Source organism: Aptenodytes forsteri, unplaced genomic scaffold, assembly GCF_000699145.1.
Source record: "Aptenodytes forsteri isolate BGI_AS27 unplaced genomic scaffold, ASM69914v1 Scaffold136, whole genome shotgun sequence".
In the NCBI taxonomy this organism is placed as follows: Eukaryota; Metazoa; Chordata; class Aves; order Sphenisciformes; family Spheniscidae; genus Aptenodytes; species Aptenodytes forsteri.
Window position 1 is genome coordinate 843028 of NW_008796111.1, and position 10576 is coordinate 853603.

Genomic DNA, 10576 nt, shown 5'->3' on the forward strand with positions numbered 1-10576 from the left:
CCCGAGGAGAGGGGCCCTGAGGCGCGGGGTGCCGGGGGGCCCTGAGGCGCGGGGATCCGGGGAGCCTCTGAGGACGGGGACTCCGAGGCCAGGGAGGCGGCGGGCAAGGGGGTCCCGGCGGCCAGGGCGTCTCCAGGAGACCCTTCCCCGGGGGCCATGCCCGGAGCGGGGCGCAGAGGGGACTCTGGGCCTCCCCACCCCGCGGAGGGGCAGGACTGGGCGGCAGGGCCGTTCCGCAGCCTGGGCTGGCTGGCAGAGAGGGCCCGAGGAAGCAGCCCTCGGAGAGGGCTCAGCCGCAGACGAGCTGTTTCAATCTGGCATTTTCTAAGACTTGATTTGACTTTGCTTCAGGTCTGGAGTGTGACTTGGCCATGAATCTGGTGGGGCAGCCCCTGGTGAGGCAGCAGGTGATGAAGGGAGTGAGGGAGTTCCTGGAGAACCGGAATCCGGTGAAACCCCTCGTGATGTCCTTCCACGGCTCAACTGGAACAGGCAAAACCTACGTGAGCTCCATGCTCATCCGCTACCTCTTCCAGGGTGGGCTGCAGAGCCCCTACGTTCACCAGTTCTCTCCGATAGTGCACTTCCCCCATGCTGAGCGGATCGAGCAGTACAAGGTAAGGGATGCCTCTCAGCACAGTGCTACTTGATTGGGGTTTTTTTTGGTTATGTCTATCTTGATCCTCAGTACATACACGTTCCGGCTGTTTCCTGAAGTGCAGTAGGAATAAAAGCTCTTTGTTTTACCCTCTCAAACACGGCTGAGTGAGTGGCTCCACACACTGGCTGAAGGATCTACTAGTAACTGTGATATACTCTGGCACTCAGTTATCACTTTCATCTTCCCCACAGCAGTCCTTGTCGTGATCACGTTCTCATTCCTTAAATATTTACACAGCCCTTTGAATGCACAAACAAAAGTGCTTTGCTTAGATGAAAGGCACTAAAATTCTCCCATTGCTTTCCAAACAGCTTGATGGCTGTGAAAACCTGCGTATCGCTAGACTTGTAATCCCCTCCTCACACAGCAAGCAGCTCCTGAACAGCAGCTCTAGGCTATTAACTGTGCTACTCTGTCTCTTAAAGCTGAGAAAGGGAAGAAATCAACCTGTGAAGGTTAGTTGCCAAACCCTCAGCAGAGTGGGGAATCGGCGCACCTGGACGTTTGCTTTCTGGGTGTTTGGAGAAGTTATTTGTTGTATTGTGTCCTTAGAAGAAATACTCTCAGGAAGGTAGAACCCATACTGGGTGAAGTTATACATGCCCCCAGGTGACATGAGTGGTTTTGCATGGGTTGGCATCTACACTGAAGTAACTTCAGCTGTGGTAAAGAGCCAGAGCTCTTCTGGGTCAGCACAGGCACGTGCTCTGGCACCAGGACAGGAGCTGGCAAAAAGCACTCAGTAGCTGGGAACTATAGATAGACAGTGAAAGAAGAACGTGGGGAACTGTAGGAGTCTGAATCCCCAGCTTTAGTTTGCTGCCTCCGTCTTTAAATCCGTAATAAAAGATCTACAATGGGCTAATAAAGCTGGTAACAGGCACTGTGCGAAACCCAGAATACAGGAGGCCTCTCCAGAGCTGCCTGTTCCTGCTCCGAGTAGGTGGTGCTGTGCAGGGAGAAGCTGCTTTCAGCGCCTTCAACTCCGCTTCAGCTCAGGACTCAGCTTTTGCTCTGAGGTAGCTCGAGTCTCCCTCGCCGCCCTCGGTATCTCGCTGCCTTACGGCTTGGCGGGTATTTTTCCTAGGAAAGCCTGAAGCGCTGGATTCAAGGGAACTTGACAAACTGTGGACGGTCGGCCTTTCTCTTTGACGAGATGGACAAGATGCACCCGGGCCTGATCGACGTGATCATACCGTTCCTGGGACCCTCGTGGGTTGTGTACGGGACCAACTACCGCAAAGCGATCTTCATCTTCGTAAGGTAAGAGAGGCCCCTCTGTGGCATCACGGGGCCTTCCAGCGCACCGCTTCTCATTTGGGCAGAGGTCATACCTACTTCAGAGCACACGCTCGTTTTGCTTTTCCTTCTCCAAGCCTTGAGCCTCCGCAAATACCAAAAGACACTATTTCATTGTGAGTAGACAGACCTGGAGAGTCTGAAAAAGCTCTCCTGCCCCTGGTACTTGGCTGCCTTCACAGGAGTCATTTTAGGCCAGGCAGCTGGGAGATCCCGGCTTGCACTCGTGCAGGCTGGAGGGTGCCAGATGCCACCTCTGTCCTGCAACACCATTTTCCCGGATACACGCCGAATAAGCATCTCATTCTTGTGCAGCAACGCAGGAGGGGAACAGATCAACGACATGACGCTGGATCTCTGGCGTGCCCGCAAGGACCGGGAGGAGATCAGCCTGCGGGACCTGGAGCAGGCCATCTCCAAAGCCGTGTTTGAAAACCCTCAGAGTGAGTCCGTGGAGCAGAGCCCTTCCTGCAGGGTCAGAGCCCGGCAGAGGGAGCCAGGCCCATTCCAGGCAGCCACCAACACCGCCTGCCACCTCCCAGGCAGCCAGAAAGGGACGAGGGGGTTTTGAGGGAAGGGAACTGCGATCCCCTCGAGGTTTCCTGGCGAAGGGAAGGAATAGCCCGGCCTTCCAAGCCAGCAGGCCTGTTGCAACGTTTAGCAGAGTTCTTTGGAGACTGTATTCACAGGTGTATTCACAGTTGGGGGATGGCAAACAGCACAGCATGCTCACCGGAAAGGGACCGAAACGTACCGATCCCCACTGCCTGCCTGGTTCTCCTTGCTTTGCCCTTGTCACAGGGAGCAGAGCTTAAATTCTGACTAGTCAAGCTAAATCCCCTCATTCCTGGAGAACAAGTCTGTTGTGGGGGAAGGGAGGTGACAACGGATGGGTTCAACTCTCTCCTTGTACAAAACTGGAGCAGATGTCTTCAGCCGAGTATTCTGGCTTCGCACAAAGCAGCTCTTTGAATTCCAGGGACAGCAGAGACTCTCTGAAGGTAAAACCTGTCTCTTCCTTTGCTTTTGCAGGTGGATTCTGGAAATCTGGGATCATTAATGAACATCTCATTGATTTTGTTGTGCCCTTCCTCCCATTGAAGCACCACCACGTAAAGCAGTGCGTCGTCGGCGAACTTATCCAGCAAGGCCTCGAAGTGCGTCCGGGTGTTGTCCAGGAGGTGGCTGACAGCATCCCCTACTTCCCAGAAGAAGAGAAAATATTCTCATCAACAGGCTGCAAAACAGTGGCCTCCCGGATCAGTTTTTTCTTCTAGTCCCTGGCGAGGGCCTTGCTCAGATCCATCGGGGATGTATATGGAGCTGTAAAGCGGCAGAGCCCAGGGCTGGCGCGATGAGCAGTGGGAGCTGCGTGTTCCCTCTCGGCAGCACAAGCGGTCTCCTGCTGAACTCATCCCTCCAGCCCCAAGGAGGCCGCTGCAGGATGCGGGACCAAGTGCAAGTGATGTGATTTAAAGCACTTTACTGATTTACCCTTGGCCAGGTGAGGGTGGATACAACCAGCCCGGCGCACCACCCAAGACATCCGTGACAAAGGGAAGAGGCTAAGAGGTCCTGCAGTGTCAGGGAGGTTTCTCACCCTGTCACAGCAGCACCCACCTGCAGCTCTCCCTTCTCCTGGCACCTACTGATATCCAACACATCAAGATTCTGAGCCCACAGAAGAATATTTCTTTCCTACAGCATTTTAACAGGTTTTTAGAACCTTTTGAAGCGTGGCTGTGCCTCAGCTTCTTGGTACCACGTGACAGTGCTGGTGCTGACTCCTGCAGCGCTGGCCTGTGAACGCCTTCAACATTGCAGCAAAATTTTCTTTTCAAGGAAGTTTTAGAGCCAACTTCTTTCCAGCTTCCTTTCACTGTGAATAGGTGCTGGTAGGGACCAGCTTCACCATCAACAAGCGTGGGGGGGTAATGTGGGAGATGGCAACACCTGATCTGCCAAGAGCCAGGTTCTTCCTACCACCCCCTTGTCCATCGTTCCCTTAAGGTCCAAAGGATTTCCCTGCAGCAAACCAGGAAAACAACAACAACAACAAAGACTTCTCGCTTGTTTTACTAGCTACAAAAAGTTTCAGTCCTACCTCCAGGGGAGCCTATAGTGCTACTAACGGTTTTGAAAATTCCTTTTATTCAGCGATGACTTCTACAGCAGGCTGAGAGTTGGTGCTATGAGCTGTTGAGCCTCTTGTACATCCTTCTGCTGGTCAGACCTTGCAGGCTTTGGCTGGGCCAGCGTCCATTCAGCTTCTGCGGAGTGTCACTTACAACGGGGGACCTGCGGACAATTTAGAGAAGATTAGTGCTCCACACTGCCAAGCATGGGGTGCACAGCATTAAAACCTTTGCCCGGGTTTTAATCTCCTCTGGGCAGTCAGTTATGGCAAAACAGGTCAGAGGAACCAGAATCATTCGCTCTCTAGGAACAAACTGCCCAAGGGATGGGTGCAGGTTCACTTCCCAAAGCTCCCGATGCTCCGCTCAGGCCCTGTGCTGAAATGAGCTGCCAGCGCTTGGGACCATTCCAGCTCCAGGGCCGGAGCTTTGGAGGCAGCGATTTTAGACAACACCCAAATGCTGCCCGGGAGCTGGCCCACAGACAGACCCAAAAATTCTGCCTCTACAAATGCATAACATTTTTGGAAATTTCAAAATAAATCTTTTATGAAATAAATGGTTGGGAAACAGTCTTTTACTTGGATTCCTGACTGCAGCTAGTGCGGAAGGACTTGGAAGGTTTGCAGTTGCATGGGAACAGCTGCCTGATGCGATGGGACTTCGGGGATTTAGCGGCACAGAGCTCGTGCTCTCCAACTAGGTAACTGGAAACAAGACAGCAGCCTTTCCCTGGGGAGGAGGCGAAACGGCAGTAGCTGGGCCAGACATCCTCCGCAGAGAAGCCAGTGTAGATCCAGGAAGGCCACTGGGTCTCTCTGCCCCAGCGGCACTTTTCCCCCACTGCAGAGCGCATCTCTGGGTCCCAACACCACGTTCGTAGGGCTAGTGCCAGCGCAGCAGGAGGTGGGAACCACGTCACCTCCTACCCAGGGAGAGTCGCTTTGCGAAGCCTGCCTGGTGGCCCCGCACGCGGGGAGCTGAGGGCCGAGGCAAGGTGCTGGACAGGCGCAGTAGCAGACCAGCCGTTTCTGCTGCAGCTGGCGCAGAGGTCATACCTACTTCAGAGCACACGCTCGTTTTGCTTTTCCTTCTCCAAGCCTTGAGCCTCCGCAAATACCAAAAGACACTATTTCATTGTGAGTAGACAGACCTGGAGAGTCTGAAAAAGCTCTCCTGCCCCTGGTACTTGGCTGCCTTCACAGGAGTCATTTTAGGCCAGGCAGCTGGGAGATCCCGGCTTGCACTCGTGCAGGCTGGAGGGTGCCAGATGCCACCTCTGTCCTGCAACACCATTTTCCCGGATACACGCCGAATAAGCATCTCATTCTTGTGCAGCAACGCAGGAGGGGAACAGATCAACGACATGACGCTGGATCTCTGGCGTGCCCGCAAGGACCGGGAGGAGATCAGCCTGCGGGACCTGGAGCAGGCCATCTCCAAAGCCGTGTTTGAAAACCCTCAGAGTGAGTCCGTGGAGCAGAGCCCTTCCTGCAGGGTCAGAGCCCGGCAGAGGGAGCCAGGCCCATTCCAGGCAGCCACCAACACCGCCTGCCACCTCCCAGGCAGCCAGAAAGGGACGAGGGGGTTTTGAGGGAAGGGAACTGCGATCCCCTCGAGGTTTCCTGGCGAAGGGAAAGAATAGCCCGGCCTTCCAAGCCAGCAGGCCTGTTGCAACGTTTAGCAGAGTTCTTTGGAGACTGTATTCACAGGTGTATTCACAGTTGGGGGATGGCAAACAGCACAGCATGCTCACCGGAAAGGGACCGAAACGTACCGATCCCCACTGCCTGCCTGGTTCTCCTTGCTTTGCCCTTGTCACAGGGAGCAGAGCTTAAATTCTGACTAGTCAAGCTAAATCCCCTCATTCCTGGAGAACAAGTCTGTTGTGGGGGAAGGGAGGTGACAACGGATGGGTTCAACTCTCTCCTTGTACAAAACTGGAGCAGATGTCTTCAGCCGAGTATTCTGGCTTCGCACAAAGCAGCTCTTTGAATTCCAGGGACAGCAGAGACTCTCTGAAGGTAAAACCTGTCTCTTCCTTTGCTTTTGCAGGTGGATTCTGGAAATCTGGGATCATTAATGAACATCTCATTGATTTTGTTGTGCCCTTCCTCCCATTGAAGCACCACCACGTAAAGCAGTGCGTCGTCGGCGAACTTATCCAGCAAGGCCTCGAAGTGCGTCCGGGTGTTGTCCAGGAGGTGGCTGACAGCATCCCCTACTTCCCAGAAGAAGAGAAAATATTCTCATCAACAGGCTGCAAAACAGTGGCCTCCCGGATCAGTTTTTTCTTCTAGTCCCTGGCGAGGGCCTTGCTCAGATCCATCGGGGATGTATATGGAGCTGTAAAGCGGCAGAGCCCAGGGCTGGCGCGATGAGCAGTGGGAGCTGCGTGTTCCCTCTCGGCAGCACAAGCGGTCTCCTGCTGAACTCATCCCTCCAGCCCCAAGGAGGCCGCTGCAGGATGCGGGACCAAGTGCAAGTGATGTGATTTAAAGCACTTTACTGATTTACCCTTGGCCAGGTGAGGGTGGATACAACCAGCCCGGCGCACCACCCAAGACATCCGTGACAAAGGGAAGAGGCTAAGAGGTCCTGCAGTGTCAGGGAGGTTTCTCACCCTGTCACAGCAGCACCCACCTGCAGCTCTCCCCTCTCCTGGCACCTACTGATATCCAACACATCAAGATTCTGAGCCCACAGAAGAATATTTCTTTCCTACAGCATTTTAACAGGTTTTTAGAACCTTTTGAAGCGTGGCTGTGCCTCAGCTTCTTGGTACCACGTGACAGTGCTGGTGCTGACTCCTGCAGCGCTGGCCTGTGAACGCCTTCAACATTGCAGCAAAATTTTCTTTTCAAGGAAGTTTTAGAGCCAACTTCTTTCCAGCTTCCTTTCACTGTGAATAGGTGCTGGTAGGGACCAGCTTCACCATCAACAAGCGTGGGGGGGTAATGTGGGAGATGGCAACACCTGATCTGCCAAGAGCCAGGTTCTTCCTACCACCCCCTTGTCCATCGTTCCCTTAAGGTCCAAAGGATTTCCCTGCAGCAAACCAGGAAAACAACAACAACAACAAAGACTTCTCGCTTGTTTTACTAGCTACAAAAAGTTTCAGTCCTACCTCCAGGGGAGCCTATAGTGCTACTAACGGTTTTGAAAATTCCTTTTATTCAGCGATGACTTCTACAGCAGGCTGAGAGTTGGTGCTATGAGCTGTTGAGCCTCTTGTACATCCTTCTGCTGGTCAGACCTTGCAGGCTTTGGCTGGGCCAGCGTCCATTCAGCTTCTGCGGAGTGTCACTTACAACGGGGGACCTGCGGACAATTTAGAGAAGATTAGTGCTCCACACTGCCAAGCATGGGGTGCACAGCATTAAAACCTTTGCCCGGGTTTTAATCTCCTCTGGGCAGTCAGTTATGGCAAAACAGGTCAGAGGAACCAGAATCATTCGCTCTCTAGGAACAAACTGCCCAAGGGATGGGTGCAGGTTCACTTCCCAAAGCTCCCGATGCTCCGCTCAGGCCCTGTGCTGAAATGAGCTGCCAGCGCTTGGGACCATTCCAGCTCCAGGGCCGGAGCTTTGGAGGCAGCGATTTTAGACAACACCCAAATGCTGCCCGGGAGCTGGCCCACAGACAGACCCAAAAATTCTGCCTCTACAAATGCATAACATTTTTGGAAATTTCAAAATAAATCTTTTATGAAATAAATGGTTGGGAAACAGTCTTTTACTTGGATTCCTGACTGCAGCTAGTGCGGAAGGACTTGGAAGGTTTGCAGTTGCATGGGAACAGCTGCCTGATGCGATGGGACTTCGGGGATTTAGCGGCACAGAGCTCGTGCTCTCCAACTAGGTAACTGGAAACAAGACAGCAGCCTTTCCCTGGGGAGGAGGCGAAACGGCAGTAGCTGGGCCAGACATCCTCCGCAGAGAAGCCAGTGTAGATCCAGGAAGGCCACTGGGTCTCTCTGCCCCAGCGGCACTTTTCCCCCACTGCAGAGCACATCTCTGGGTCTCAACACCACGTTCGTAGGGCTAGTGCCAGCGCAGCAGGAGGTGGGAACCACGTCACCTCCTACCCAGGGAGAGTCGCTTTGCGAAGCCTGCCTGGTGGCCCCGCACGCGGGGAGCTGAGGGCCGAGGCAAGGTGCTGGACAGGCGCAGTAGCAGACCAGCCGTTTCTGCTGCAGCTAGCGCTGCTGCTCCGCACGCTGGCTGGGTGCGAGATCCAAGCCTGCAGCCCCTGCTGCTGCACCCCGGGCTTGCTCACCCGAGTCGCTGTCCCTCAGACAGCTCCTAGTCCCGTGGGCAGCCCTGCGCCCTCAGGCACCGCTTCCTTCCGATCAGCCTCCAGTGCCATCAGCAGCCTGGGGACATGTGCCAGTGCAAAGGCAATGCTATGGGCCTGCAGCAACCCCCCAAAGCAATCCTTTATCTGGGAGGGCTGAAAAGGAGTGAGACGCCTGCTTGGAACAAGGTTCCCAGGCCAAGTGTAGACATCCAGCAACCCACCATCACCTTTTAGGAGCAAAAAAGGGGCAAAATCCACCTTTGCCAGCACAAGTACTTCAGCAGTGAGCTCTGAAACATGCCACTGCGCTCCAGAGCAAACGAAACCCTCGCACTCGGGATTTGAGCAACCCCCCTTTGGAGTGGGCAGCACTAGTGGGCTAATGCCCAAGACAAACTACCCCCCAGCATGCACCTATTGCTGCTGTCACACCAGGTGACATCAGCCGAAATGGTGAGTTCTGGGGGGGCTCCGAAGCGTTTTCTCCAAGGTTTCTTGGGCAAGGCATCCAGTCTCGCTCCTCAGGACAGCACAGACAGTCTGTCTTGGAAAGAGGTAGCGTACGAGGGTAAGGATCTGTACCTTGCCATCCGTGGAGTCGAGCCACAGACTTAGGGCGGCATCCTCCTTCACGCTCTCCACCCTCCTCGGGCACAGGCGGGCCCTGGCCCGGCACAGGTAGTACAGCAGTTTCTGGGGCTCATGCTCAATGGCCGTGGAGAAGCAAGCTTCTGCCTGCTGGTACTGCCTGCGAGGGGACAGGAGAGCACGCTCGGCAGCCTGGCTTGCTGCCGGCCCTGGGACAGACCACACCAACCCGCCTGCTCACCTTGCCACCGAGTCCTGCTGGCCCTGCTCGTGCAGTGCCGCTGCAACCCGTCTCCGCACAACGCGGTCCCCCAGGCTCAGCTCCAGCACCTGCTGGTAATCTGCAAGCGCATAGGCCAGCTCCCCCAGGCGAAGGAAGCAGTCCGCAGCAAGGCAGCGTCGGCGTCTCGGTTAAATGAGAGCGGCTGGGGGCTGGCTGCCACCCCCGGGCTTTGTCTGGAGCTCTCCGTGCCAGTGGGAAACACGCACGGCACGTGTCCAGCCCACCCCAGCCACAAAAATTTCAGCGTCATTAGCCAAGAGCTCTGAGCTCCGCCAGGCAGGAGACACAGCCCAGTCTGGAAGAGAACAGCCATTCCCAGCCATGCCTCAGGACAGGCCACGTGGGGAGGAAGCCGAACCACCAGTGGTAAATCCCAGCTCCTGGTACCTCTCCCCACTGCTGAAACCATTCAGATGGGCACAGCTGTGAACAGGGGTCAGGACCAAGGGACAACCCAGGGGCCCTACTGCCCACTTCAGCCATCACTCCCTAACGCAGGACCCCAGTGCAGGGCCTTCCCCTGCACATGCTCAATGCACGAGTGCAGCTGCTGCTGTCCGACACCCCAGCCCTGCCCATGCACCACTGCCCTCACCCTGGGGACCCCGTTGCGATCCCCAGCCCGGCTGCTTGCCTCCTCTGTTTACATAGAGCCCCTTCTCCCGCCTCTCGTCCCGCAGAGCCTTGCCAAGGAGCATCACAGCCTCATCGAATCGGCTCAGGGCGTAGCAGTGCACGGCACAGTCATTGTAGGCGACTGCCAGCTGCCACCAAGTCTCCTGGGCCTCCGGGGCCCCCCTGGCCCCCAGCTCCCTCGCCCTGGCTAAGTCCTTGCGGGCTGCACTGAAGTCCTTGAGCCGCCGGAGGAGGGCCCCCCTGTGACACAGGGACAGAGATAGGAGAGCTCAGAGGTGGATGGGGCCAACCGGCCGCGGTGACACTCTCACTACCTGAGGGTGAAGAATTCGGCAGCTGAGGGGTCACTCTCAATGGCGAAGCTGATCTTGAGTAGGGCCCCACGCAGATTCCCACACAGGGCCTTGGACACCACCTTGGCCTTGGCCTCCTGGCCTCGTCTCAGCAGCCTCCACCTCAGGGCCTGGGCAGCTCCGTGCTGTGGCTGCAGCTCCAGGGCCCATCGGGACCAGAGCCTGTACCTGCCCAAAGCATTCATAGAAGGAGGCATGGAGCACGTACACATCAGGGTTCCTCTCGTCCTCCAGGTCTCTGTTGAGCATTTGGAGACATTCTGGGAACTTGTTGAGAGCCGCAAGACACACGACGCTGCAAGAGGAGACGGGCAAGGCGGGA

The 10576-nt window shown here is 55.7% G+C and overlaps 2 protein-coding genes across 2 annotated transcripts; both read left to right on the plus strand.

Annotated features, from left to right (window-relative positions):
- Positions 1-1577: 1577 nt before the first annotated feature.
- TOR2A (torsin family 2 member A) lies at positions 1578-3576 on the plus strand. The gene is made up of 3 exons (XM_009286886.2): positions 1578-1924; positions 2276-2403; positions 2993-3576. Exons 1-3 carry the CDS (start codon positions 1818-1820, stop codon positions 3235-3237), a joined length of 480 nt encoding a protein of 159 aa, XP_009285161.1. The 5' UTR covers positions 1578-1817; the 3' UTR covers positions 3238-3576.
- A 1761-nt stretch (positions 3577-5337) lies between these two features.
- LOC103905349 (torsin-2A-like) lies at positions 5338-7300 on the plus strand. Its single transcript, XM_009286989.2, has 2 exons — positions 5338-5561; positions 6151-7300. Exons 1-2 carry the CDS (start codon positions 5366-5368, stop codon positions 6393-6395), a joined length of 441 nt encoding a protein of 146 aa, XP_009285264.1. The 5' UTR covers positions 5338-5365; the 3' UTR covers positions 6396-7300.
- Positions 7301-10576: the final 3276 nt, after the last annotated feature.

Excerpts from the sequence above, each read along its gene's own strand:
- TOR2A (XM_009286886.2), top strand. The coding sequence starts at position 1,818 with ATGGACAAGATGCACCCGGGCCTGATCGACGTGATCATACCGTTCCTG. Across the intron at positions 1,925-2,275 it reads GCGATCTTCATCTTCGTAAG|CAACGCAGGAGGGGAACAGA; the intron begins GTAAGAGAGGCC and ends ATTCTTGTGCAG. Across the intron at positions 2,404-2,992 it reads CGTGTTTGAAAACCCTCAGA|GTGGATTCTGGAAATCTGGG; the intron begins GTGAGTCCGTGG and ends TTGCTTTTGCAG.
- LOC103905349 (XM_009286989.2), top strand. The coding sequence starts at position 5,366 with ATGCCACCTCTGTCCTGCAACACCATTTTCCCGGATACACGCCGAATA. Across the intron at positions 5,562-6,150 it reads CGTGTTTGAAAACCCTCAGA|GTGGATTCTGGAAATCTGGG; the intron begins GTGAGTCCGTGG and ends TTGCTTTTGCAG.